This window comes from Monodelphis domestica, chromosome 7 (genome assembly GCF_027887165.1).
Source record: "Monodelphis domestica isolate mMonDom1 chromosome 7, mMonDom1.pri, whole genome shotgun sequence".
NCBI lineage: Eukaryota > Metazoa > Chordata > Mammalia > Didelphimorphia > Didelphidae > Monodelphis > Monodelphis domestica.
The window spans coordinates 208,615,525-208,642,950 of record NC_077233.1 but is presented as its reverse complement, the minus strand read 5'-3'; the positions used below and the strand labels follow the sequence as shown (position 1 = coordinate 208,642,950).

General features: G+C 44.5%; 2 protein-coding genes across 17 annotated transcripts; one reads left to right on the top strand and one right to left on the bottom strand.

Annotated features, from left to right (window-relative positions):
- Positions 1-720: 720 nt before the first annotated feature.
- Positions 721-21,213, bottom strand: SEPTIN1 (septin 1). Of its 12 annotated transcripts, none has more exons than XM_056806397.1 (14): positions 20,847-20,897; positions 16,986-17,098; positions 9,342-9,399; positions 8,525-8,634; positions 7,990-8,080; positions 7,634-7,720; positions 7,129-7,252; positions 3,940-4,074; positions 2,882-2,999; positions 2,160-2,261; positions 1,890-1,989; positions 1,581-1,746; positions 1,335-1,425; positions 721-1,209 (listed from the first exon to the last, which is right to left on the bottom strand). In XM_056806397.1, exons 4-14 carry the CDS (start codon positions 8,525-8,527, stop codon positions 1,129-1,131), a joined length of 1,098 nt encoding a protein of 365 aa, XP_056662375.1. In that variant the 5' UTR covers positions 8,528-8,634; positions 9,342-9,399; positions 16,986-17,098; positions 20,847-20,897; the 3' UTR covers positions 721-1,128. The 12 variants fall into 12 exon arrangements, with proteins under 12 accessions (XP_056662375.1, XP_056662373.1, XP_056662371.1 ...); XM_056806395.1 differs by lacking the exon at positions 20,847-20,897 and adding an exon at positions 20,574-20,697 and having other exon boundaries at positions 8,525-8,576; positions 9,342-9,445; XM_056806393.1 differs by lacking the exon at positions 20,847-20,897 and adding an exon at positions 20,574-20,697 and having other exon boundaries at positions 8,525-8,690.
- Positions 20,895-27,362, top strand: ZNF48 (zinc finger protein 48). Of its 5 annotated transcripts, XM_007498489.3 has the most exons (4): positions 20,895-21,031; positions 23,811-23,910; positions 24,807-25,799; positions 26,178-27,362. In XM_007498489.3, the coding sequence occupies exons 2-4, from the start codon at positions 23,826-23,828 to the stop codon at positions 26,609-26,611; spliced, it is 1,512 nt and encodes a 503-aa protein (XP_007498551.1). In that variant the 5' UTR covers positions 20,895-21,031; positions 23,811-23,825; the 3' UTR covers positions 26,612-27,362. The 5 variants fall into 5 exon arrangements, with proteins under 5 accessions (XP_007498551.1, XP_001371116.2, XP_007498549.1 ...); XM_001371079.4 differs by having other exon boundaries at positions 23,811-23,904; positions 24,807-27,362; XM_007498487.3 differs by having other exon boundaries at positions 24,807-27,362.
- Positions 27,363-27,426: the final 64 nt, after the last annotated feature.

Sequence of the window (27,426 nt, the reverse complement as noted above, 5' to 3'; positions counted from 1 at the left end):
GGACTGAACAATAATTGCAGGGGAATGTATGTGGTTTGTGTGTTTTGTATGTTTGAACATATACACGTGTGTGTGTGTAGTATAAATGTGCATGTGTGTAGGAAGTATATGTTTGGGAGGAGTGTTTGTGGGGGTGGAGAGCACATACAGTGTGTAAGAAGGGAAGGATATGTGCGTGAGGAGAGGGATCGAAATGGAAGAGGGAGAACGCATTCATGGAGAGGATGGTGGCGCCACAAGGAGTGATGCATCAGGGACAATCAAACACTAGCCCAGGGACACATTGAAAACAGGACTCAGTTCTGGGGTGGGGGTGGGGCTGGGGCCCAGCACTGCCTTTCACTCACACCCCCTCTACTCCCTCCCCTTAGGCAGCTAAGAGCCATAACTCCATTAGGCTCCTTAAGGGACCGGCTATCTTGTTTCCCCAGGCCCAGCCGCTCCCTTTGTCCTCCCAGCCTGGCAGACAGGGTCCCCACCCCCTCCCTCTTCCAGTGTGGCATCCAGCAGGGTTGGGCCCCTGGAATTCTACAGGGAGGCATTCTGTCCAGCTGCTCCTATTCTCCATTCTTGGCTCCCACAGTAAGCAGGTATTTCTGAGGCCACAGACCACCTTTCCTAATTCCTGCTTTCCCCATCCCCCCTCTTCTTCTCCTGATCCCCCTCCAACAGCAGACCATCCTCCCACCCCAGCACCCTCAGCAATCTAGAGAGCAGGAACCCTGCAGGAAAACAACTTTTATTTCAAGATTTTGGGTACTTAATAAATGCTTGTCGTGAAGAGTGAGATGGGCCCATCTCGGAGCACCCTGGACATTAGACAAGGGGCTGACTTTACAAGGAGCAGAAGGAGCCCTGGGGAGGGGTGCCTAAGGAGCACAAGTTCAGATGGGATAGAGGAAGCAAAGGGAGATGATGGGTGGAGGTCCTGCAAGGAGGCAGGTAGGATTCCTAAATCTCTGCGGGGAAGGAAATGAGCCCAAGTCAGCTGGGATAAACTAAGGTTTGGAGCTCAGGCAGGTATATTTGAGAGGGAGACAAGGAAGGTGAGAGCAGAGCAATTGGCCTGGGTCCTAAAAGAGGTCCCTGGGGCACAGAAGGAAAGTGGGTGAAAGGAAGGATGTAGATTCAAAGGGCATCTGACTGCTCTCCTTGGCTCTGCTGCATCTGCGCCTGCATCTTCTCCAACATCTCCTGCATCCGACGAAGCTGCAAGGATTAAATATTATGCGACACTCAGCTGGAGTTATATGGTCCCTTCCCTGGCAGCTGAGGGGATGGGGTGGGAGGCCCAAGTCTCCCTAAGGTTGGGAGAGGCAATCAAATGAACTCACCTCCTCATCCTTTTCTCTGATAAGTTTTTCTGTATCTGCCAAGGGCAGCATTGGGAGGGGTATTTCCGTGGCACTCTGTCGGGACAACTTGCTGAAGGCAAAGAAGGAAGGAAGAGATTTGGAACTGGATTGGAACTTATCAATAGGTCGCCCTCTCCACACTAGGCACACACATACCCTCTCCTTTGTCCCACCCTGGATCCAAGGTTGGGGAAGTGTTTGTATGGCCTCGGAGGCCACTTTCACCTTCGACTGGCCCGTTCCCGGGCTCCAGGACGGGCTAGGCTCTGGAGACAACGGGCTCGGTAGCCTTCGTAGAGCAGATCGTGAGTCACCTCCTTCAAGTCCTGTAAGTGAGTCTGTACCAGCATCCGTCGGAGGTTGAGGAAGTCACAGTGATGAGGATTTTCCACTGGACAGGATGTGAAGGAGAAAGGTTTGGAAGGGAACGAAAACAGGAGCCAGGTGTCATGCCCACATTTGAGAACATGGAAATCTCTGACAAACTATTTAGAAAATTCTCATTGTGTTCTACGTTTCTCCAGCTCAACTTACCCTCTGCTGTTCCCCAGGGGTAGAGCCGACCCCTCACTGCCCAGGTGCCACCATCCCTCACCACAGCACTGGAGCCAATCACAGCAAAAGGGATGCTCTCCTGAGGTAGGGCAAAGGTCAAAAGGCATAGCCAGAAATGTCAGTCACCAGAGGTCTCACCTTACTCACAGCTCCCATTCTCCTCCCTGGCCTTTCACTTCCTTTTTTTTCCTCTGACTTTGGTCATCTAACTCCTGATTCCAAAAGAGCCTGGGCCCTCCTGCCCCTCACTTTCATCTCAGCATCCTGCTTCTTGAAGTCTTCATCCTCATCCGAATCACAGTCTGGAAACTGGTAAATGTTGATCTCCTCTTCCTCCAGCTGCTCCCGGATCTGGCAGATGGGAGGAAATAGATGAGAAAGAAAGGCTGGAGATGAGGGATAATAGGAAGCATCACAGCCCAGAGGCTGTTAGGACATCATCACTATGAAGCTCTCCTTCGCATAAGTGCTTTCCTCATCATAACCAATTAAAAGACAGACACCTAAGACACTAAATGAAATTATTTGTGGGGCTCCCCCCACTCCAAGCAATGCAGCTAAGGGCCTCAGGCAGATTCCCAGTCTGGCACCCAGTCTACTTAATACATTGTTCTCATTAAGACTACTATCCTGCCTTCAAGCTGGCCTCTCCCACAACTGCCTCAGAGTATGATGTTTTTCAATCCTGTTTTTAAAACATCTGGGGCAGAAGAATCCACAGGGTCCTTTGGGAAATCTTCCTCATGTCTAATCATCCCCTTCCTATCAGGAAATTCTTTGTTAAGTTTAAATCCTTTCTTAAAAAAAGGAAAAGGGAAAAAAAATAAAAGTCCAGTTCAAGTGCAGAAGAGAGGAGCTTTAAGAGATAAGCCTTAGCTTAAACTCTGGCTTCTTTTAGGACCAAGGAAAGAGGTCAGAGGTCAGAGGTCAGGGCCATCCTTAGCGTACACCCATCCTCTCCCCGAGCATACCTTCTGTTTGAGGATCTGGGTCTCCTTAGGAGTCAGGGCATCAGCTTTTCCAATGACAGGAATGATGTTGACCTTCTCATGCACAGCTCTGAGGAATGCTATATCTAAGGGGCGAAGCCTAAGCCACAAGGTAGTTAAGACTAGATGTCTACCTCCCCCACCACCCCTTCCCTTCTCTCCTCTACCTCTAACCCCTCCCTAGGCAATTTCCTGAACGAAAGCTTTCTCCTTTTCCTCCCCAAGGCTCATCTCTCTGGCCAAGATGAGAATCAAAAGGTCAGAGAGCCTTAGAGGTGGAGAGGACATTAGAAGATGTCTAGTCCAACCTCCTACTCAGCTGAAAAGTTCCCTCCCATCCCTGCTGGAGGGCCTCCACACTGTTTAGCTGAGCTGGGGGGACTGGGGTCAAATGAACCTCTTAGGTGAGGACATGAGATATGCCTCCAAAGTGATCCAGTCCACTCTCCTCGTTTTACAGAAGAGGAAACTGAGTCACAGAGACGAGCAGTGGTTTATCTGTGGTCACACAGTAAATTAATGACAGAGCCAGAGCTTTCTAGTTCTGGACTCTCCTGTTTCTTAATGGGTTAAGTGAGAGGATTAGGTTAGGTTAGGTGATCTCTAAGGCTCTATAGTTCTTTCCAATCTGCTATATTGTCCAATAGCCAGTGGTATGCAAGAACCAGCTTGTATGGGCTACCCTGTTAAATTTTCAGCATTTATAGGTGTGCATTTATATCTAGGGAATCAGAAAAGACTACTTCATTATCAAGCTCAACTTGTTATTTTGTGGATTTTTAGACTTAAGAAAGTGATGGAGAAATGTCAACATGCAGATTAAATGTAAAAGTATAATCCATTCATGGTTTGGTTTTGCTTTTCCAGAGAGGGCCTGTTTACTACCCTAAGCATCTCTGTCTCTAGGCAGCCTACCTCTTTAGTCAAGATGGGAGATAACTTCCAAAACACTACAGCCGAAACAAAACAGCCCAAAAACTACATTTGCATATTTCTCATTCCTACCCTTCAGGCAGAAGAGTGTTCTCCCTTTCTCTTACCCTCGACCAAAGGGAGAAATGAAGTAGAGGCAGCAATGGACCCTGGAATCCTGTATATTCTTCCTGTTTAGGCCACTCTCATCCCTTAGATACTGTTCAAACTGTTCCTCGATGAATCGAACCACAGGCATCCAGCTAGGAAGGATTATGGGATAGGAAAGAAGAAACTCAAGCTCTGGAGCAAAAGCAAGGAAAGTAGGGAATCTGGCAGGGTTCAAAATGAATGGATGGAAAAAAAAAAGAAAGTGAATGGATGATGGGGCAGGTGGGTGGTTTACTGTATTTATAGCCAGGCCCAACGACAGGAGGTCCTAGGTTTAAATCTGGCCTCAGACACTTCCTAGCTGTGTGACCCTGGGCAAGTCACTTAACTCCCATTGCCTAGTCTTAATGCTTTTCTGCCTTGGAACCAATATACAGTTTTGAGTCTAAGATGAAAAAGGAAGGAAGGAAGGAAGGAAGGAAGGAAGGAAGGAAGGAAGGAAGGAAAGGAAAGGAAAGGAAAGGAAAGGAAAGGAAAGGAAAGGAAAGGAAAGGAAAGGAAAGGAAAGGAAAGGAAAGGAAAGGAAAGGAAAGGAAAGGAAAGGAAAGGAAAGGAAAGGAAAGGAAAGGAAAGGAAAGGAAAGGAAAGGAAAGGAAAGGAAAGGAAAGGAAAGGAAAGGAAAGGAAAGGAAAGGAAAGGAAAGGAAAGGAAAGGAAAGGAAAGGAAAGGAAAGGAAAGGAAAGGAAAGGAAAGAAAGAGAGAAAGAAAGAAAGAAAGAAAGAAAGAAAGAAAGAAAGAAAGAAAGAAAGAAAGAAAGAAAGAAAGAGAGAGAGAAAGAAGGAGAGAAAGAAAGAGAAAAAGAAAGAAGGAAGGAAGGAAGGAAGGAAGGAAGGAAGGAAGGAAGGAAGGAAGGAAGAAAGGAAGGAAGGAAGGAAGGAAGGAAGGAAGGAAGGAAGGAAGGAAGGAAGGAAGGAAGGAAGGAAGAAAGGAAGGAAGAAAGGAAGGAAGGAAGGAAGGAAGGAAGGAAGGAAGGAAGGAAGAAAAAACGAATGGGTGATGGGAATCTAGTAATACTCCTTCATTCGAGACTGAATCTGTCAGATGATCAAATGCAATCAAGTTCTATATATAAAAGTCAACTCAGGTCTTTGGCAGAGGGCAAGGAAGGAGCCAGAGAAAGAAAACAGCTATATGAGGGAGATCTGAAGCCTGGGCTCAGAAGGATTATAACCCTGATGATGATAGCTAGCATTTGTATGGCTGCTTTAAGGTTTGCATAGTGATTTATAAATGTTATAACATTTAATCTTCACAACCCTGGGAGGTGTGTTATTACTGTCCCTGTTATTCAGATGAAGTGACAGATTGGATAGAGATTAAGTGACTTGTTTAAAGGCAAACAGCTAATAAGAGTACAAGGCAGAAACTGAAGTCATTATTCTCTCTCTCTCTCTCAACGTTTAGCTTATATTTAGAATTGGTACTAAGTATGTATTTCAAGGCAGAAGAGCACAACTGGTGTTAAGTGACTTGCCTAGGGTAATACAGCTAGCAAGTATCTGAGGTCATATTTGAACTCAGAATCTCCTCTCTCCAGATCTAGTTCTTTATCCACTGAGTCATTGTTCTCTAGTCTCTCATTATTCTCCAATATTGAGAACTGGACACAAATGGCTAGGAGATGTAGTGGACAGAGTACTGGACCTAGAATCTGAAAGACTCATCTTCCTGAGTTCAAATCAGTACTGAGACATTTACTAGCTGTGTGACCCTGGGCAAGGAAAGTAGGGACTCTGACAGGGTTGAAAGTGAATGGATAAGGGAACAGGTTGGTAGTTTATTGAATTTATAGCCAAGTCCTGGGTTCAAATATAGCCTCAAATATAGCCTGTGTGACCCTGGGCAAGTCACTTACCTTGGTTTCTCATCTGCAAAAAAAGATCTAGAGAAGAAATGGCAAATCATTCCAGTATCTTTGCCATAAAAACCCCAAATGGGATCACAAAGAGTTAGAAACAAATGAACAAGAAGCACTATTGACCCTGGAACAGGAGACTACCAGAATCTCTGTCACTGGAGATATTTGGGAATATGAGAGAGGCCCTCAAGATAGGGGTTGGAACAGATTGGATTTATCTTTGATCTTTCTTCCAGGAGAGTTTCAATACTGGATATGTATGGGTCAAAGAAACTGAGCTCATTCTGAGTCTCTCAGATTTCTACATAATCCTTGGTGGTCCCGGCACAGGAGTTAAATTGGTTTTTTCCATGGTTGAACATGGGGGCACCTATCCTGCCACCCCAAATTCCCAAGTCAGCTTGTATCCAGATCAGATGCCCAGGAGCTCCTGGTTGATAATCTTTATCTTCCATTTGGAGATTCTGAACCAGGAAAACCCAAGGGAGATAATGACGCAGAAAGACAAGCTGAACCCAAGCTCCCCTCTTCTTGTCCTAACCTTCTTCCCCTTCATTCTCTTTCTTGCCATACTTTCCCATGGTTATCCTATGCTGAGGATTTTTTTTTAATCTCATAGATATTTATATTAGATGGAATTCTATAAACGAATGCAAGGCACTTTGCACATTTCATAATTAGATAAAAAATAATAATAGACTTGCTGGTCCTCAAGAAGTTCTCAGTCTGTTGGAGAGTAAACTCATGTATACAAATAGTCGCAAAAGAGATTGTGATAAGTGCAAATATGATCTACTATGTGTAATGAAAAATCTAAAGAGAAACCAATTAGGTTTGTTTGAGGGGATTGTGGAAAACTTCGTGGACAAGTTGTAAGCCAAGGGTTCTTAAGTTTTTCCATGTCTCTTACACCTTTTGTGTTCTGGAAACATCCATGTATCTCTTCACAGAATAATATTTTTAAATGCATGAAATATGTAAGCTTACAAAGGAAGCTAATTATATGAAAATGAAGATGGGACCCCCTCCCCAGGCCATTCAAATTTCACTAAAGCTCTGAAATCTGTCAGGATCTGTGGATAGCAACTTCATTTCTAAGGACTGGAAAGCTTACTCCCATTCAGCATCCACTCCCTTTCCAATCCTTCCCTTCCCTAAGAGCCTGTGTAAGAGGCCAGATCAAATCAATCTAACTGGATTAACTCATCATGTTCAATGTTGAGGGTGTTTGCTATGGGTCAGACTGGCCTTCTCCCTATGGCCCATGTTCTCTGTCCCATTGTCTCACCAGTCTCCATTGTCCACTGCATCGCCAAAACCTGGCGTGTCCACCAAGGTGAGCTTCACTTTGATTCCTCCCTCTTCAATTTCCACACCTCTGCGCTCAATGGTCAGGGTCTGGTTCTGGCGAGCTGTACCAGGGCAGGACAGGGGTAGAGGGACAATCTCAGGAAGGAAAAGGGGATGAGGTTGAGAGGGAAGGTACCAGGAGGGAAAGAGAGACAGTAGCAGAAAAGAACAAAGAGAGGAAAGGAACAGAGACTTAGGAGGGCAAAGGGAAAGGCTAAGGGCGAGGGGAACTGGGGATGGACAGTGTCTCCATCTTGAAGTAAGACTGGATTTCTCAGTCTATCTCCCACCCCAGGTTGACCACTACAGGACAACCAACCATGATGAGAGAGGAGAGCTTGATAAAACAGGCTGGAGGGTCAAGGAAGGAACCAGTCTGAGGGATGCTGGGAGGCCAGAGAGGGAGAACAGCATCATAACCCAGCCAGAGGCCCTTTACTCACCATTGGCATCAGGTATCAGTCGGTCCTTGTAGAGGTCAGTAAGGAAGAGGCTGTTGATAAGTGTTGACTTTCCCAGGCCTGACTCGCCTAATGGGATCAATCAGGATGATCAAGGACAGAATAAAAAGGACTGTCTCCCTACCCCAGGCCTGCCGCACATTGTGTTTCTTTTTCTTCTTTTCTTTTGTTTCATCCACTCAGTATTTACAATACTGTGTATTGGCTCCAAGGCAGAAGAGTGGTAAGGGCTAGGCAATGGGGATCAAGTGACTTGCCCAGGGTCACACAGCTGGCAGACATTGTGTTTCTAAAGAGAGGAGTTTCCCACCCTAACTCTCAGACCACAGACTTCTCACCTGCCACCATGAGGGTGAAATCAAATCCTTTTTTCACAGACTTTCTGTGAAGCTGGCTGGGCAGGGCTGCAAAGCCCACATATTCTTTGTCCTGTTGTGCAAAGAAGATATGAGAGTGAGGAGGCTGCAGGTTAGAGGAAAGATGGGGTGGAGAGCACACATAGGAGAAAGGGGGAGACAGACAGACAGACAGAGAGAGAGAGAGAGACACAGAGAGAGAGAGAGACAGACAGACAGACAGAGACACAGAGAGAGAGACAGACAGAGACAAACAGAGACAGAGACAGAGAGACAGACAGAGACAAACAGAGACAGACAGAGACAGAGACCGAGAGAAGAGGTTACAGGAGAGAAGGGTGGGGGATGGTTAGAGGTTAGAGAGGGAGGTTAGTGGGAAGGTGGATGAAAGCTGGAGCCTGAGGACTGGGCAGTATAGTCATGTCATCTTATGGATCAACTTAAGGAATGAGGCAGGAGGTCCTGTGAGGTCTCAGGAGGGATGCTAAAGATGCCAGGCTTCCCAAGAAGGGCTTACCATGGTCCTGGTGTCTTCTCGCTGCACCTGGTTCAGCTCCCCACTTCCTCTGCTAGGGGAGGAAGTTGACAGTGGCTTCAGTCAGGCTATACAGGAAGTGGTATGTCTATCTGAGGGGTGGGGAGGTGGAGAAGAAGCGGGGTGAGGAAAGAATTCATACCTGCTCCTAGAGAAGAGGATAGAGGGAAAGTGAATTGAGCCAACTGGGAGTGGCTTAAGGCTCTTGGAGATCAATTCCTTTGAGTTCTTCCCCCTTGAGACTCAAGGACAAAAACTCAAGAGTTCACTAATCTTACAAATTATTCCTGATTTTTGTCATTTCTCCTGTATCTAATTAAATTTCTTTTTCCTCTCCTCATTCCCATCAACTTTTTGTGAGGGTGTTGAAGAGACACACTTATAGGATGATACTCTTTGGCAGGGAAATAACCAGAGAAGCTAGGGAACTACACTGCTTTAATCTTCAGAAAAGGACTGAGGGGTCTGAGAGAACCAAAATTCACCATGAATAATAGCTACATGGAGTCATATGGGTATAAATTTGGAGTAGAAAGTTGTAGGAAGGAGGTATGAATCTCCTAAGGCTCTCATTTGATGCTGACTCATTCACTGGCTTGTCTGGACTAAGGAACAGGAAGTGTGGCATCCCTTTATGGATATCCCTGGATATTTATGGATACAGACTGCAACTTCTTAGCTAGAATGGACTTTATAGAGGGGTACAGGAAGAAGATGATGGGCTTTGGAGTTGGGAGATATGGGCTGTAGTCTTGGCTTTCTTGCTAACTCCCAATGGGCCTTTAGGCAAGTCACTTACCTCTTCTCTCCAAGTCTTGTTTTCCTCTCTGTCAAGAAAGCAGTGACTCACAGGAGAACTGTAAGGGCCAAATGAAATAATGGATCTGAAAGTACTCTTCAATGCTAAAAGCACAATAGAAATATGGGGAATTACTGTAACTCTTATGTCTGAGACTCTTAGGACATGAAAGATCAGAGAATATTTAGGGAAATTTTTCTACCTTAAATGGTACCCATTTTTACTACTCCACATACAATAATAATACCATAAAAGAGGTGTTTACTTTTTTATAAAATATTTTACAAAAATATTTTTCCCAATTACACATAAAAATAATATCTAACATTTGTCGCCCCCAGTAGTGAGATTGAACCCCGGTTTACAAGATCTCTGGGTAGCCATAGCTTAGAAACAGTCAGACATGTAAGCCTGTTCCCTAGGATGAGAAAAACAAACATTGTGTGTTCTACCAAGAAAATTACTGATGCAATAGTTCTGTTAGAATATATGTTAGAATAAACAAAGCTGGGTCATATATTGATGTGTTGAATTGACATGTTAAATTACCACCTATAGAAAACTGTTCAAAGCCACCTAATTAATCTAAATCCATTATTTCCAATTGTAAATCGTTGTTAATCATTGACTTCCATTGTGAGTGATCTAATCGCTCTGCCTCATCCAACCATTTATAAATAGCTACTTGAAATCATTAAACATTGTCACTGGGCATTGAGAGGTATCTGCATGTTTCTCTATCAGTTCGGCCCTTCTATAATCCCAGAATCATTTTTCTCATCCCTGTTCGGGGACCCACGATCTATTTGTAGAGCTGGTCCTATACATATGGCCCCCAACATTTCATAAGTCCAGATCGGCGCATTTTGGCAGAATTCCAGGTGAGAAAAACTCTTCTCTTTCTGTTTGGCAGAAAGGATTTTAGGGGTCAAGAAGAGGATGTTATAGCCAAGAGTAAAACTATGGGGACAATCTAGTTCAAAAGAGTGAGACATGTTTATTCAAAGGTTAAAAACTATGATACAGGCTTGAGGGGAAAATATAAGTACAGCTCAGATGCAAAAATTTCTAGATCACGTAGTAATTGTTTGTCCATGGTTCCCTAAAGAAGGCTCTGTAAGTCTGCAGTTAAAAGAAAGAGAATTGTTCTGGCAAGTGTTGAAATCTATACTACAAGCAAAAGGCACAAAAGTTAACAATGTCCCATTACAGAAATTTCTTGGTAATGTCATAGAAGCTTGGGAAGAAGTCATGGAAGCTTTGGAAGAAGTGGGAGAGAGGAGTAAAGTGATGAGGGACTGCTTAGATCCTAAACATAAGTTAGACCCCAACCCTAAATTTCAGAAAGTAGACCCCTGTCCAAAACTCCAGCAAGAAAATGTAGAGTCAAAAGGACCAGAAATTTTCACAACCAACCAACCCCCCCCCCCCCCCCCCCCGAAAAGCTACCTCACCCAAAGAAACTGGTTCAGCAGAAAACTTTCTGGGAAATCCTCCAAGAAAAACAGAATCAATGAAGGATAAAATCACTTCCCTCAGAGCCCGAAGTAGAATCACTAGGAAAGGCAGCCAATTGTCCTCCTGCTGCCCCTTCCCCTGATAAAATACCTATGAAGTCCCCGTTACAACTAACCATAGAGAAAAATCAGGACACAAATGATGAAATGCTACTGTATTTCTCTTTTCTAGTAGTAAAGCAGACTGACACACAGGGAAATTTTATACAGATACTTCAGCCTGTGCTATTAAAATTTTTTAAAGATTTAAAGCAAGCCTCTTCTCAATATGGTCCTAGAGCCCCAGTTAAAATGAAATTGGAGACTCTTTCTAATAACATTCTCCCTCCAAATGATTGGGAAAGGATAGCTAAAGCTTATCTGTCAGGAGAAGAATATTTGTTATGGAAGTCTGAAGATGAGGATGAAGCAAAGATTCAGGCAGAAAACAACTGGAATGCTCAGCTTGGAATTACCCATGACATGCTTACTGGGCAAAGAGCTTATGCTCAGTTGGCTTATAATTCATTAGCATACCAGCAAATTAAAGTCATAGCTTTGTAGGCCTGGTATAGACTTCCCACTGCCAGAAAGACCCAGGAGCTAAGCAAGATCAGAAAAGGACCAGAGGAACCTTTCCAAGAATTTGTCTCCCAATTGTCCCAGACAGTTTCTAGAATTATTCAGAACCCCAAAGTGGAAAACCATTTAGTCAGACGACTTGCTTTTTAAAATTTTGAATTCCAAAATCTCTCTCCACCCTGCTATTGAGAAGTCAAGTAATTTGATATAGATTATACAAGTGTAGTTATGCAAAACATTTCCATATTAATCATGTTGTAAAAGAAAACACAAACCAAAAGAAAAAAATATGCTTCAATCTGCATTCAGACTCCATCAGTTCTTTTTCTGGAAATAGATAGCTTTTTTCATCAAGTCCTTCAGAATTGTCTTAGATCATAGTATTGTTGAGAATAGCTGTCATTCACAGTTGATTATTGTTATAATATTGTTGCTATTGTGTACAATGTTCTCCTGCTTCTCCTGCTCAATTCACTTTGCATCAGTTCATATAAATCTTTCCAGATTTTTTTTCTGAAACTATTCCCTTTATCATTTCTTATAGCACAATAGGATTCCATTGCAACCATATGCCACAACTTGTACCCTCTTTCCCCAACTGACGGGTATCTTTGCTACTACAAAAAGAGCTGCTGTAAATATTTTTGTACATATACCTCTTTTTTTTCTTAATCTCTAGTAGTGGTACATACAGTTTTATAGCCTTTTGGGCAGAGTTCCAAATTGCTCTCCAGAATGGTTGGCCTTAGTTCACAACTCCACCAACAGGGTATTAGTGTATCAGTTTTTTTCCATATCCCCTACAACATTTGTGATTTTTTCTTTTCTGTCTTATTAGCTAATTTGGTAGGTGTGAGGTAGCATTTCAGAGCCGTTTTAATTTGCATTTCTCTAATAAATAGTGTTTTAGTGGAGCAGCTGGGTGGCTCATTGGAGAGACAGTCAAAGCCAGATCTCGAGATAGGAGTTCTGAGTTCAAATTTGACCTCAGATACATTCTAGGTAGGTGACCAGTATCAAGTCATTTAACCCCAATTGCCTAGTCCTTACTATTCTTCTGCCTTTGAATTGATATTTAATACTGATTCTAAGACAGAAAGTACAGGTTTAAGTTTAGCTCAACTTCCACCTTCTGTAGAAAGACTTTTCCTTTCCCTTGCTAGTATCTTCCCTCTGAGATTTCCTCCCATTTATATTGTGCATGTTTTGTATGTTCAAAATTATTTTCATGTTATCCTCCTCCATTAGAATGTACATCCCTGTGGACAGGGACTATGTTTTTGTGGGGTTTTCCTTAATGGACTTCCCTGGCCAGCAGGGTCCCACAAGGGAAGGGGCTCACCTTTGTGATGGGACCCAAGGAGAGGTAGGAACCGAGAACCAGGGTGGAAATGAAAGACAAGGACAAGTCAGTGGTTGGATAAGGCAGTCAATCCCTATGATACTCCCTTTGATAGGAGAGTATGAGTACAAAGGAACACGAGGTGGAGGAGGAGATTAAGGTAGGAAATGCAGGCCGAGATGGTTACAGCCTCAGGGAAGGAGAAGGTCGAGAGGAGAGAGAGACATAGTCATTGAGGAGCCCAGTGGAGCTCCATGGAAGGGGAGAAAGGCCAAGAGCCAAGAGGAAGTTCATGGGATTGCCTCTGAATTTAATCCTGTCCTGCTTGGGCGGTACTCCCAAGCACGTAGTAACCACAGCACAAAGTATAGACAATTAAGATTGGGTGGCAAGGTAGAGGAACACCTTTTGGGCGTGTAGGACATAACCACGCTTTCCCCGGCAAGTCTCCGAACATGTTAATGGGCTTGTGTTGGGCAATAGGTCGCGTGATCAGGTCAAGGTTACCTTCACAAACCTTATGGGTAAAACCTCATGCTTGGAGACACAGTAATAATACAGTCATCTATATTTCATAGATGTGAATATGCTTGGGATGCTACAGTTTTCATCTTCCTTTGTATCCACAAGGATTAGTATAGTACTTGGTATATAGTAAGCACTAAGTAAATGCTTATTGATCAACTCCATGTAAGCTCTAACAATCATTCCATTTATATCCATATCTCTTATACATATAATTGTATACTCACATAAATCCATTATTTTCTCCTTCCATTAGCACAGATCTAAATTCTATGCCTTCTCATCCTACAATTCTCTTTCCTATTAGTTTGTTTCCCTTTCCTTCCTCCTACTCTAGTTTCCCTGAAGGCTCATTTTCGCTTTCACTGATGTTCCCTGTCTTTTGAAAGACTAGTCCTCATTGACATGCTTTTCTGAAATTCTGAGCAAAGGAACTTGTATTCTAAACCTATGTTGCCTTTGATAACTATCTCTACTTATCAAGGGGATCCAGCATTAGATGTTAAGACTTCCTTGGTCCTTCTGCTTCCTTGTAGTAATGACTTTTGCATCCAATAAACTCATCTAAGAAAAAGTATTCATCAAAGTCAATGTCTTTACTTTTATCATTTTTCAGCACCACAGCTTATTTAAATAGGTTGTTAGAGTCAATGTACACACTATCTTCTTGTTAGCCTTCCTTCTGATTTGTTAGAAATGTTTGCTTTTACTCTAGCCAACCCATAATCTGACTGTAGAGACATTTCTGAAAAGATTCATTTGGTATAACAAGTCATTTCCTTTTAGTCAATTTCATTTTGTGATATTTTTCTGTGCTTGCCTGATTCTCTTCTTGAAAACCTATTTCTGTTATGAGGTTTCACATTCTGTTACAAACAAGATCTTTCATTCCTCAGCCTTAACTCGTATTTTCCAAAATATTGTCCTCTCTTGTGCCTTCTTTTACTTTGAGCTGATCAAGGTGTACGTTGAACAGACATATAACAAAAGGAAGTATATATAGGATAGATGAAGATTAGACAGAGGAACTTTCTGACTGAGACATGAGTTGGCTTAGTGCCCTATTGCTGAACCAATGGCACTTGTGCTGGGGAGGACTGCTCCCCTCCCCCTCTCCATGTGCACCTGAGGACATTTCTCACATCACCCATCCCTCTGCCCCAGCAGCCCTATGAAATGAGAGTGCTTCCTCCTTTCCCTGTCTGGGGTAAGGCAGGGAGGTTTACATGCAATATGAGGGTTGCAGTTTGGACTATAAAAGGTTTGCCATCACTGACAGGCTCTGAAATTTGTTTGCCAATGTAATATAGAAAAAAGAAATGCCATTAAAAGTCAAGGTTCAAGAACTCATTCTGTGACCTTGGGCAAATTATTTTATCTTTCTGGGCCACCATTTATCTACATATATATATATATATATATATATATATATATATATGTGGGAACAATAATATCATACCTACCTCATAAGGAAGATCAATAGATAATGTTTAAGGATAAATTTAATAAGTAGTATAATAATATATAATGTTAAATTATATGTAACACATAATAAAATTATTAATTTTAAATAGCTTAAGCCCTTTACAAACCCTTAAGTACTATATATATGGTATTATTATTATTCTTTATGGGTTCTAAGTGTTATTCGAATATGACGTATTTATTGTTAGAGATGCTGTCTTTTTTTCTTCTTTTAAACCTTTACCTTCTGTCTTAGAATAGATACCAAGCATTGGTTCCAAGGCAGTAATGTCTGGGCATTTGGGATTGAGTGATTTGCCCAGAGTCACACAGCTAGGAAGTATCTGAAACCAAATTTGAAGCCAAGAACTCCTGGCACTTACTCTGGCACTCTAAATACGGAACCACCTAGCCACCCGTTAGAGATGTCTTCTACATGGAACCTTTGCTGATACCTCCAGCTGCTCATACTAGGCTTCTCTGAAACAATTTTACCTTATATTTATTGCATAGATATCTATTTCTAACACATTCTTAGAAGCCTCATTTTAACTGGTAGACTGAGTCTCCTCAAGGTTCTAGAGCTAACCCTGAAAGGCTGAGGGCAAGATGTCCTTCTAAAGCTGTAGCTCAGTGCTCCCTCATAATTATCAGTGGTTATCAATTAAATACCCCGACTTAATTAGGTTTTCGAAACGAGGATTTACTTTGGTGATACAATTGTTACAAAACAATCTCCCCAAAGTCTATATAACACATTCTTCCACAAATACATACGGAATCTAGAGGGACTTAAGGCTCAGGTTTAGAGCATATATAACAAAGAGGTCAATTCACAGCTCCTGGGAATCTTTTTGCTAGAACCCTTAAGATGTTTCTTTTAGGTAAGGCATAACTTTTCTGCTGGGCCCTTTGTAGAGCCTTGAGGGTACCTTTCCTTCTCTTGGCCAATATATACAAAGGTCCCAATGAAGCTCTTTGACTGCTCACTGTCTCACCTCCCTAAGTCCAATCTGTTATCAAGTCTTGTCAATTTACCTACATCTCTCCCATATGCCCCTTTTCTCTTCTGACACTGCCACCACTCTGGTGAGGTCCACATTATTACAAGTCTCCTGCTCCTTCTTGCCACTTGTCTTAACACTCTGCTCTAGCTTCCACCCAGTTGTGAAATTGAACTTTTAAAAAACAAAACGAAAACAAACAAACTTTTACCTTCTTTCTGTCTTAGAATCGATTCTTAAGTATCAGTTCCAAGGCAAAAGAGAGGTAAGGGCTAGGCAATTGGGGTTAAGTGACTTTTCTATTTAAGCATTCTAGGTAGAGACATGAAGCTGTTGGTTAGCAGATCTCCAGGTTTGGGGGTAGCACACCATAGTTGCTAGCTGTAGCTCTACAGCTAGCATTCCTTTGAGGATTTTTTCCTTGATTGATGTTATTTAAAAATCAAAACTTTAATATTTACAAAGCTCCATCAAGATCTAGTGTCTATCTGAGATTGAAGCTGAAGAACAAAAATAAAATGTTAAGCCTTAAAAAAACAAAGAAGTGTCTGAGGTCACATTCGTAGAGATAATTTTAGGGTTGTGACTTAAAATCACACATTCGACCCTAGAACCTGCTGTCTCCAACCTGGCTCTCTATCCACTGGGCCATCCAGCTACCCCCAAATTGAAATTCTTATAAAGCACAGGTCTAAATATGTCATTCCCCTATTCAGTAAGCTCTGGTGGCTTCCTATAGTAATATAAAAATCCTTCCTTTGGCTTTTAAAGCCCTTCATAACCTGGCTCCTTCCTACCTTTCCAGCCTTTATTTACCTTACTCCCTTCCATATACTGTGTGATCCTATAATAATAGTATCCTTGTAAGACACTTCATCTCCTGACTCCAGGGCACTTCCTCTAGCTGTTTCCTATGCCTGGAAAACTCGCCATCTCTCTCTCCTGGTTTTCCTGGGTTCCTTCAAGACTCATCTAAAATCTCACTTTCAGCAAGAAACATTTCCCAGTACTCCTTAATTTTAGTACCTCCTTACTGTTTATTTCTGATTTATCCCGTATATCTTATTTGCACATAGTTGTTCGAATGTTGTCTCATTCCTATTAGAACATGAGCCCCTTGAGATCAGAAGCAGTCTTTTGGGTTTCTTTGTATCTCCAACACTCAGAACAGTGTCTGGCTCATTGTAAAGGTTTAATAAATGGTTATTAACCAACTGACCAAAATACTTACTATATTTTCCCAGGCACTAAAGACGAAAATAAGAGAGCTGAGACCAGACCAAGGCTCACAGCTAGGTCTGGAATCTTAATCTTCAGCATCCCGAGTCAGTTCAAAGGTTAGAGCTGTGGATAGGATATCAAAAAGTAGGAACTAGACAGGCCCAGAGATGGGAGGTCCTAGGTTCAAATCTGGCCTCTGACACTTCCCTGCTGTATGACCCTGGGCAAATCACTTAACCCCCATTGTCTAGCCCTTACCACTCTTCTGCCTTGGAGACAATACACAGTATTGATTCTAAGATGGAAGGTAAGGGTTTTAAAATAAAAAAGTAGGGACCAGAGCATGAGGAAGCCTCTAAGAGTTGGTGACTGTCAGTTATTGTGGATTCTGCTGAAGTCCTGAGCCAGGGGCCAAGAAAACCTCTCTCAGCAAGCTTCCTTTGTCTTACCAGTTCAAATTCTGAGGTTTATAGCTGGGATTTTGGAGCTACTTTGTCCCCTGTCCACCTTATTTCCTTTCCACAGTCTATGTTACTGGGTGGTTGGGACTGTTCCCAAAACACTTAAAAGATTGGGGATTGTATTAAAGAGTTTATGAAGACAGTAGGGTGTTAGGCTTCACATGGGAAACACTTAAATCAGTTTCACTATGTTTAATAAACTATTATCCTACAACATATTGCTCACCTACATCTAGTCATTATGGAAGGTGGTTCAAGAGAAAGGAAAGGCCAGATTGCAGTAAGGACAGCACCACAGATTTGCTCATTTTTAAGCAATATTTTATGACCCTCTAGTTCAGAGGTTCTTAACTACATATTTGTACCATGTACTCTTTTGGCAGTCTGGTGAAACCTATGCATCTATCCTTAAAATAATCTTTTTGAATAATTGAAGGAAATGCTCAATTTTAGTTAATGAATGAAAATAAAATTTCCCCCACCTATGTTCATTACCCCCCCCCCCATCTATTCATGGACCCCTCTCAACTCAGGTTAAGTACCTTTGATCTAGCCTAAATTTAGAACTAGGACAGCTAATCTGAGCCCAATGGCTCCAGCCTGCAAGCATGAGAGCTTTGGAGCAACCATTTGGCTGGTGGCTTGAATATAGTGCCACCTGGTGGACAACTCAAACATTAAGCTCTTCACTGAATAAATTACGGGCACACTTATGTGCCTCTGGGTAGGGATGGTACCAGAACTACTGTAGAGTACTTCAGATGTCGCTTAGACACCCCCATATGGCACACACAGCTCATAGATGTTACACCCTATGTGAAGATAAAGCATCCCCTCTCCAGACTAGGAAAACATAAGCCAAGTGTGTGTGTAGGGGGGAGGGCACTTCATGGAGGAAGATACAGGATTTGAGTTGGTTTCTGAATGATAAATTAGAATTCAGATCAGCAGGGAGGAAGGGTAAAGGAATTGTTGACTGGGGGAAGAGATGGGAGCAGTGCAAGCAAAATGTGTGGGAAGCCATGTTGTCCTGGAGCCGTGGGAGGGAAGGGACGGAGTTCACTTTCCCTGAAAAAGCTGATCTTTGCCACAGTGTGGGGCACTTGCCCAGCTTTTATACCCATGTCTTTCCCCTATCCCTTCCAGTTCATAGCTTTCCCTTCTGAAATTACTTTGTGCGTATTTGCATGTTTGTATTTCCTTGTACACATGCTGAATCCTCCAGTAAAATGTACTCTCCTTGAAGACAGATTGTCTCATATTTGTCTTTGTATCCTCAGCCTTACAAGGTTGCTCATGCTAGGCAACAAAAGTGTTTTTTAAATTGTCACTGCCTTTGTGCCAGACATTTAGTGTTTTTAAAATTGTCTTTGCCTATCTAGATTGAAAGGATAAAATTCACTCTTAACACTGGGGTAGAAGGTAGGTGAGGTTGGGCATGTATACCACAGTCTTGGGAGTTTGAGGGATCTGATGCAAAGGAGAGGGGACGGCATTCAAGGCAGTTTTCTGATCACAACAAAATGGCTACAAGATAAGTGCCCAAGTTCCTGAGAAAGGGCCTCAGAGAAAATCATCACTGAGAGCCAGAACCAGACCCAGTGGGAAAGGGAAAGGACTGATTCCATCCTTCCTTGGCCTCTGCCTCAGCCTTTCCATCTACTCTGGCTTTAGTTTGGTGCATTGTGACCTGGTCCAGTGTTCTAGTATTACCAACAGCCTGACCACCTCTCCTACATGAAGGAATTGTGTGTGTATATACACACAGAGAACAATCATAACCATAAATATCTAGCACTGGAATAATTTTTTAAAACTTGTTTTATCTCAAGTTCCTCCCATCTATTATCTCATTTTATCTTCATAATGATGGACTTATTTGACTCAAGCATACACCCACTAAAGTCCCTCCCTAACACCCCTCTCGCCTCTACCCCCAAACAGGTCAGGACTGACATTTCCCGATCCTAGGTCTAGGGAGCCAACTGATCAGAGGACAAGGCATGCATTTGGCTAAACTGGGAAACCAGTTTATTCTTTCAGTGCCTCTGGGTGTCTGGGTTTCTGTTTCTGTCTCCAGCACTTCCTTTGTCTGTCTTTTGGTTTCCTTCGTAGACTCCTTGTAAGTCTGTCTCTGCCTCTTTTTCTAGATCTTTGTCTATCTCTGTGACTCAGTGTCTGTTTTCGGATTGGTCACTGGCACGTCTATTCTCCAGTCTTCTCATTGCCTTTTTCCGGGCTCTGCCTATCTTTCCCCCCCCCCCCTCTTTCATAGCTATCTCTTTTGTCTTTTGTGTCTCTGTTTCTCCTAGTCTCTGTCTCTTCCCCTGTTTTCCCCTCTCCCTTTGTCACTGTCTCTACCCTCCCCTGCTTCTTCCCCTTAGCCGGTTTCTCTGTCTCTAGCTCTCATCTCCCTCACCCTTTGTCTCTGTCTCTGAGCTCCACCCCTTTTCCTCTAGCCCCATGTCTCTGTTCCTCAGTCTCTGTCTCCTCCCTTTGTCAGTCTCTGCCCAGCCTCTCCTTCCCTCGGGTCTCTAGTTTTTTCGACTGCCTCAGTCTCTGTCTCCCTCTCCCCTATTGTCTCTGTCTCCACCCAGTCCCTGGCTCCTCTTTCCTAGAGTCTCAGTTTCTCTGCCTGCCAGTCTTTCTGCTTTTCGGTCGGTTCGTCCGTCTCCCTCTGCCTCTGCGCCCCACCCCCTTCATCTGGTCCTGGGTCTCGTTTGTGTTTGTCTCTTTTCTCCTTTCTTTGTCTCTGCCCCGCTCTCCCCCTTTCCTCCTCTATCTCCCGCTCCCCATCCTTATCTCCCTCGATTCTCCTCCCCTTCCCTCCCCCACTTTCCCTATCTCTAGGTCCCCGTCGCCTTTTGTCTCTTTCCTCTCAGTTTCTCAGGCTGCCTCCCAGTCTATCTCCCTCTCCCTTAGTCTCTCTCCCGTATCTCTGCTTCTTTCTCTCCCTGCGTCGGGGAATCTTGGCCCCGGCTAGCCTGCCGGTTCTCTAGCAGGGGCTGAGCCAGGCGGAGAGACCGAAGGAGAGTGCCCCCACCCCCGAGGCCGGCCGGGGCTGGAGCTCCTCCCCACCCCCTCCCCGTCCAGCTCCTGTTCCCGTGGCGCTACTGCGAGAGTGAATCGGTTAATACCATCGAGTTCGGACCACCACCCGGGGCCTAGAGGGGCCCCTCGAGAGGCGAAAGACTATTTCCGGACCCCTCCCTCCGCCGGGTCGGATCGCATCCTTAACCACTCAGCTCAGCCCCTGGCCGGGTTAACACCATCGAGACAGCCCGACTCGTCCTTCTAGAGTGGCCCCATCGCCGAGAGGAGACCGCTTCCGCTTCCCGTCCCCGCCCCTACACCTGGCTCTTAGCCTGCCTGGACGCCTGGGTCCCTAGTTCCGCCCGCTCAGTTCAGACCTCCGGGCCCTTGGGCCCTGTAGGGCCGGCCGTTCGTTGACTTCAGTGAGCTTCCCCCTTAGCCGGGGGCAGGGACCCGAAGAAGGGACAACCCCCCCGTGGGGGGGGGGGGGTCGGAGAGCGAAGCGGCGGGATCGCCGGGCTCCGAGGGAGGCCTCGAGGGAGCGTTCGAAGGCCACGCCGAGGTGAGGGGGTTCTGGGGGCTGGACTGGAGGGGAGGCGCGGCGTGGGGCGGGGAGGGGCGGGGCGCGTGGATTCGCCGCCCTACCGGGCCAATACAGGATAAGCTTCCTGCTGTCACTGAGGGAGGAGCGCGGGGGGACCCCGCAGTCCCGAGCTCGTTCCCGGGGCGATCAGCTAGCTGCTGTTAAACGGGGAGCGGCCTCCAATCTGGGAGGTCGCGGGCTAGCAGCCGCCCCTCAGAGCTGAGTTTTCCACGACCGGAGAGTGGGGGGAGGGAGGGCTGCCCTGGACTCTGGGCCCCTCACCCAGTTGGTGCTCATTGTGACTTGAGATTGGACTGAACCCAGGTGCTCATCACCTTTTCCCACCCCTTTTTCTTTATTGGTGCCAGTGCTTAGCACAGGGCCTGGCACATAGACACTTAAATGCTTTTTGACTTGACGAGATTGGATTAGACCCAGGGGCATTTCTTCCCTCCCCCCTCCCCCTTTTCTTTTTGTGCCAATGCTTAGCATAGTGCCTGGTACGTGGTAGGCGATTAATAAATACTTGTTGACTTGACTTGGCGTTGGACTAAACCTAGAGTTTCTTAGCCTTTATTTATATATTTAATTTTTGGTGCCAGTGCTTAGTACGTAATAGGCGATTAATAAATAAATACTTGTTGACTTGAGTTTAAACTACACCTAGAGGTTCTCTACCATTTATTTATTTGTTTGTTTATTCATTCATTCATTATTTATTTATTTATTTAGTGAGGTGCCAGGACTTAGAACAATGTCTGCCACACAGCAGGCACTTAAATGCTTGTTAAGTAAGTACAAGTTGAACTAGAGCCAGGAGTTCTTTTTTATGTATTCGACTAATACTTAGTACAGTAGCTCATAGATATCTCCTGGCTTTTTTCTTAAAGTGGTTTTTTTGTTTGTTTCCCAATATATAAAAAGCTAAGAAAAAACTTACCTTTAGTTTATTAGGCAAAGTTGGAGATTATTTTCAGTTTTATAAATGTGCATAACAAAAGTCATTGAAATTTTTTACTGGTTAACTCCAGGTGTGTGGAATTATTTTATTAGAAGTCAACACCTTTAGTGTGGATGAAATAATTTTGTTTATCACCGTAAAATACATTAGAACTTTATTTTAAAATTAAGATTTTTTTTCTGGGAAGTTCCTATTCTAGAACTTAATTAAAAAATTCTAAATAAATAGAACCTTGCCAATCTTTTAATTCAACCTTTCCTTTTTTTTTTAAGCCCTTACCTTCTGTCTTAGAACCAATGCTAGATATCAGTTCCAAGGGAGAAGCGTAAAGGCTGAACAGTTGGTGTTAAGTGCCTTGACAGAGGTCACATAGCTAGATGTGTCTGAGACCAGATTGAACCCAGGACCTCCTATCTCAAAGCCTGGCTGTCAATCCACCTAGCTGCCCCCAACCTCCCTATTTTTCAAATGAAAATGAGTATACAATGAAATGAGATTGAAGAATGTACAACCAACCAAAGTATGGTCCAGATAGAAATAAAAAGAACAACTCCTGTTTCAGTGGAGCTTTCAGGCTGGGTGAGCTTGATAATCAAAGTATTATTATGTAAGAATTCTGCATGAAACCCTTTCCACTACACCTTAAAATTAGTAGCTACTCTCTAGGATTATCTCAATTTATCCTGTATCTTCTTGTTTGTTAATAGTCATCCAGAATCCACCAGACCAAAAGCTCCTTGAGGCCAGAGACTTATTTCCTTTTCTTTGAATCCCTAGCATTTAACATAATGCTGCCACATTGTATATGCTTTGATAAATGTTTATTGACTTTATCTCCGTTTTACAGATGAAGGCAAAGTGAGGGAGGGTAATATAGTTAAAATGACTTGATTAAGATCACACAGTAAAGAAGAATGTCTTTACATGCATAAAATAAGATACATAGGATTTTTCTTTAAACACTTACCTTCTGTCTTAGAATAGATACCAAGTATCTTTTCTAAGACAGAAGAGGGTCTTACCCCTGGGTAGTTGGTTAAGTGATCTGCCCAGGGACACACAGCTAGGAGGTATCTGAGGCTAGATTTGAACTGAAGACCTGGCTCTCTATCCACTGAGCCCCATAGTTGCTCAGATACCTAGGATTTCAAGAGGAAACCAATTCTAATGTGAAATTGTTTTCAAAATACATATTTTTTTTAAACCCTTACCTTCTGTCTTGGAGTCAATACTGTGTATATTGGCTCCAAGGCAGAAGAGTGGTAAAGGCTAGGCAATGGGGGTCAAGTGACTTGCCCAGGGTCACACAGCTGGGAAGTGTCTGAGGCTAGATTTGAACCTAGGACCTCCCATCTCTAGGCCTAGCTCTCAATCCACTGAACTACCCAGCTGCCCCCAAAATACATATTTTTTAAAAGTTCACAGACCCCCCAGGTTAAGAACTAGATTTAGATGATCTTTTCCAGCTCCAAATTCTGTCATTCTAAATTACTTAAATCCTTTGACCTTCCATTTTCCATCTATTGAATATAGATTAATAACATGTACATGAATTACCTCATGCTGCTGTTGTGAGGAATGTGCTTTGTAAACCATAAAGTGCTATATAAATATGAGCTATTGTGTACCTTGAAATACTTGGAGAAAATGAACTTTTTTATGTTACTATGGAAGAAAAACTTGCTGCTCTGTTCAGGGTGAGATGATCCATTTGAGCTAGTAAGAAACAGCAAAAGATATTTGTGGGGTTCTCCAGCCACTCAGCACCATTTTATTTTGTTTTTTTGCTTTCTCCAGGATATCCTCCCTGGGATGGAGCAAGGGGCTGAGCCATGGGACCCAGATCTTCAAGGCTCAGAGGAGAGGGGACTCCTCAGAAGCACCCACACAGGTGAAGGTAGTAACTTGGCATCAGCCATTTGTCAGACATTGAATATACCAAATGTCTATTCTAAACCTCTTCCTTAAATAGCTTCCATTCTATTTAAGAGGATTGGATATACCAAAAAATTAATCCCTAACACTCAATCTTTTGCTGAAGTCCTAATGTAATGCCTCATTGTATCGTGGAAGGTTTTAGAAAGCATGCTGATTGAACACCAGCTTTGACAGGTCCTTATAAACAGAAAGGTTTCATTAACTGCTTGGAAGAGCTGGGAGGAAAGTGCCTTATACACCTGAAAGTGCTACATTTACATATATTAATACTATAAATTAGTAAGTACAGACCTGGTGATATAAATGTATATTTGTCATTAGAGAACCAGCCTGGGTACATTCAAGAGATTGGCTACCAGGTGATGGATTTTTTCAGCTATAATAACGAGTGAAGACTATTTACTGGAATTTCTTTAACCTTACCATCTATCTTAGAATCAGTACTGTGTATTAGTTCCAAGTGAGAAGAGTGTTAAGGGCTAGGCAATGGGGATTATGTGGCTTGCCCAGGTTCAAACAACTAGGAAGTGTCTGAGGCCAGATTTGGCCAGGATAGCCCTCCTCAATTCCCCTCTAGTTCTGGCTCTATGCCACCTAGCTGCTGTTTACTAAGGTATAGAGAGGGAGATTATAATCTGCTGCAGTAGAGAGAACATAGACACACCCAAATTTTGAAGATGTGCCAGGTGCTAAGTATCAGGTGAACAATATATACTGTGGTAGGTCAGAGAAAGGAAAGTACCACTTTTAGTTTGTAGTTTGTTGGGATCAAGGAAGGCTTAGGGGACATGAATATTCAGTAAAGGGGCTGGAGGCCAAGGTGCAGGATCTGCAATTTCCCCTTTCTCTTGACAGGTATGGGGAATGAGATTGAAGAAGAGCACCCTCAGCATGGTGGTCTGGATTTTGAAGATGACCCTCAACAGGTATCTGGCCTGGGGTTCAAGGAAACTCGAGATGTGGCTACAGGACGGGATGAAGGAGATAGCACCATCAAATTAGAACCAGATGGGACCTGGGATGCTTTATGGGCAAGTGCAGGCCATGGGAAACCCCGTTCTCGAGTTCCCAGACCTCTCTCAGAAACACGGAGGGTCCAGGTTGGGGAGAGGGCACCTGTGTGTGGTGAATGTGGGAAAAGTTTCCGGCAAATGTCAGACCTGGTGAAACACCAGCGCACACACACAGGTGAGAAACCCTACAAGTGTGGGGTATGTGGTAAGGGTTTTGGGGACAGCTCAGCACGCATCAAGCACCAGCGAACACACAGTGGTGAGAAGCCATACCGACCCCGCCCACCAGCACCAGGCCCCCCTCGGACTCCAAGACCTCGAATTCCTGCTGGGGAGCGCCCCACTATTTGTGGAGAATGTGGCAAGAGTTTTCGTCAGAGCTCGGACCTGGTGAAGCATCAGCGTACACACACAGGTGAGAAGCCATACAAATGTGCTGTCTGTGGCAAGGGCTTTGGGGACAGTTCAGCCCGCATTAAACACCAGCGGACACACAGGGGTGAACGGCCTCCACGCACAGTAGCATCCCGGCGAGTGGCCCGGGCTACTTCCTCCATCCCACAGGGTTCAGCAGCTGGACCTAGGGATAAGCCCCACATGTGTCCTGAGTGTGGGAAGCGCTTTGTATTGAGCTGCAGCCTCCTTAGCCATCAACGCAGCCACTTGGGGCCCAAACCATTTGGATGTGACGTGTGTGGAAAGGAGTTTGCCCGTGGATCAGACCTTGTAAAGCACCTGCGTGTGCACACAGGTGAAAAGCCCTATCTGTGTCCAGAATGTGGCAAGGGTTTCGCTGACAGCTCAGCTCGTGTCAAGCACCTTCGCACACATAGTGGTGAGCGGCCCCATGGTTGCCCTGAGTGTGGCCGAACCTTTAGCCTTGGCTCTACCCTCTTGAGACATCGCCTCACCCACCTAGAACCACAGGCCTTTGGGATTCATGGGTACCCTTTGGCTCTTCACAGCCCTAGCCCACCCCCTAGCTCAAGTCCTCTGCCTATTCCCCATGGCCCTAGTCCCCCACTTGTCCCACGGAGTCCTCCTCATCCTGGTGAGGGCCCTTTTGGGTTCCCTGGTCTAGAGCCAGAGCCAGAGGGTCCCCAGGTTGGAGAGCCACCCCCTCCAGCAGTAGACAAGCCCCATAAGTGTCCTGAGTGTGGGAAGGGGTTCCGTCGAGGTTCAGACCTGGTAAAGCACCACCGTGTGCACACAGGAGAAAAGCCCTACCTGTGCCCTGAATGTGGCAAGGGTTTTGCTGACAGCTCAGCTCGTGTTAAGCATCTGCGTACCCACCGAGGTGAACGGGCCCGCCCAGCACCAAACCCCCCAGCAGCTCTCCTTCGGCCCCACAACCCTCCTGGCCCAGCAGCCCCTGCTCCTCGGCCTCGGGGCAGGCCCCCTGGCACAAGCCGGACTCATACCTGTGGGTACTGTGGGAAAGAGTTCCCTCGAAGCTCAGACCTGGTAAAGCATCGACGTACTCACACAGGCGAGAAACCCTACAAGTGTGCAGAGTGTGGCAAGGGTTTTGGGGATAGCTCAGCCCGAATAAAGCACCAACGTGGGCATCTGGCACTACGACCCTATGGGGCAGGGGCCAGTAGAGCTCGGCCCCCCAAGGCAGAACTGGGGACTGGACTAGAGTGATGGTGCTAGAGAAATGGGTCTGGAAGGGGGATGGGAGGGAATCTGCTGCTGTCTGAGTTGAGAGAAAGGGAAGTGATAACCACAGAGTAGGAACAAGGAGAGTCAGGCAGAGAGCCACGGAGAGGAGGAGATAGGGAGAGTGTTGGCCCCAGGTGTAGGGGCTTTCTAATCCCATGGTTCCCCAGTTCCTTGCTGGTGACATACACAACCACAGGTGAAGACCAGTGTGGGCAGTGTCTTCTATGCCAGCTCTTGGTGGGACTTTGACTTATATGTCAGAGCTTTACCTCTGAATATGTTAGCTGGGGCTGAATTAGAATAGTGTTCCAGTGAAGCCAGATCAGTCCTTGAATGGACCAGCATACTTGGTCCACCCACCTCAACCAGCCACCAAGCAACCTCCTGATTTTACATGAAAGAGGACCTGATGAGATTGGGGAAATAGCAGTACCAGTCTAGCCCATGACTGGAGAACCAACACATCTCTCATGCCGTGCTGCTGATGGATTTGTAGTCATACATGATGATTAGCAGAATGCTCAGTTCCCCAGGACAGAAGAGGGCAAGGTGGCAAGAGGTAGAAAAAGTATACTGGCCCCGGGGGAGAGGCCTAGCAATGTGAATGAACCTTAAAAGGAGAACTCTAACCCTCCCCCATCCCCGCAAAAAGGCTAGTTGGCAATAAGGGTTTTATCTCTGGGATCTCTGTTGGCACTATCTCATCTCCAATAAACTGTCTCTTGTCTTGAAACTGTGTGAAGTTTTTGTACAGGGATTGAGAGGGTGGGGGAAGAGACAGGAAACAGTTTTAGGGT

Bases quoted from the DNA above. Each gene is read 5' to 3' on its own strand.
- SEPTIN1 (XM_056806400.1), bottom strand. The intron at 1,990-2,159 runs GTGAGGGGCAGG...GCCCTACCTCAG, and splicing joins AGCAGGATGCTGAGATGAAA to GAGAGCATCCCTTTTGCTGT. The intron at 1,747-1,889 runs GTAAGTTGAGCT...CATCCTGTCCAG, and splicing joins CCCCTGGGGAACAGCAGAGG to TGGAAAATCCTCATCACTGT.
- ZNF48 (XM_007498487.3), top strand. From the start codon at position 23,826: ATGGAGCAAGGGGCTGAGCCATGGGACCCAGATCTTCAAGGCTCAGAG. The intron at 23,911-24,806 runs GTAGTAACTTGG...TTCTCTTGACAG, and splicing joins AAGCACCCACACAGGTGAAG to GTATGGGGAATGAGATTGAA.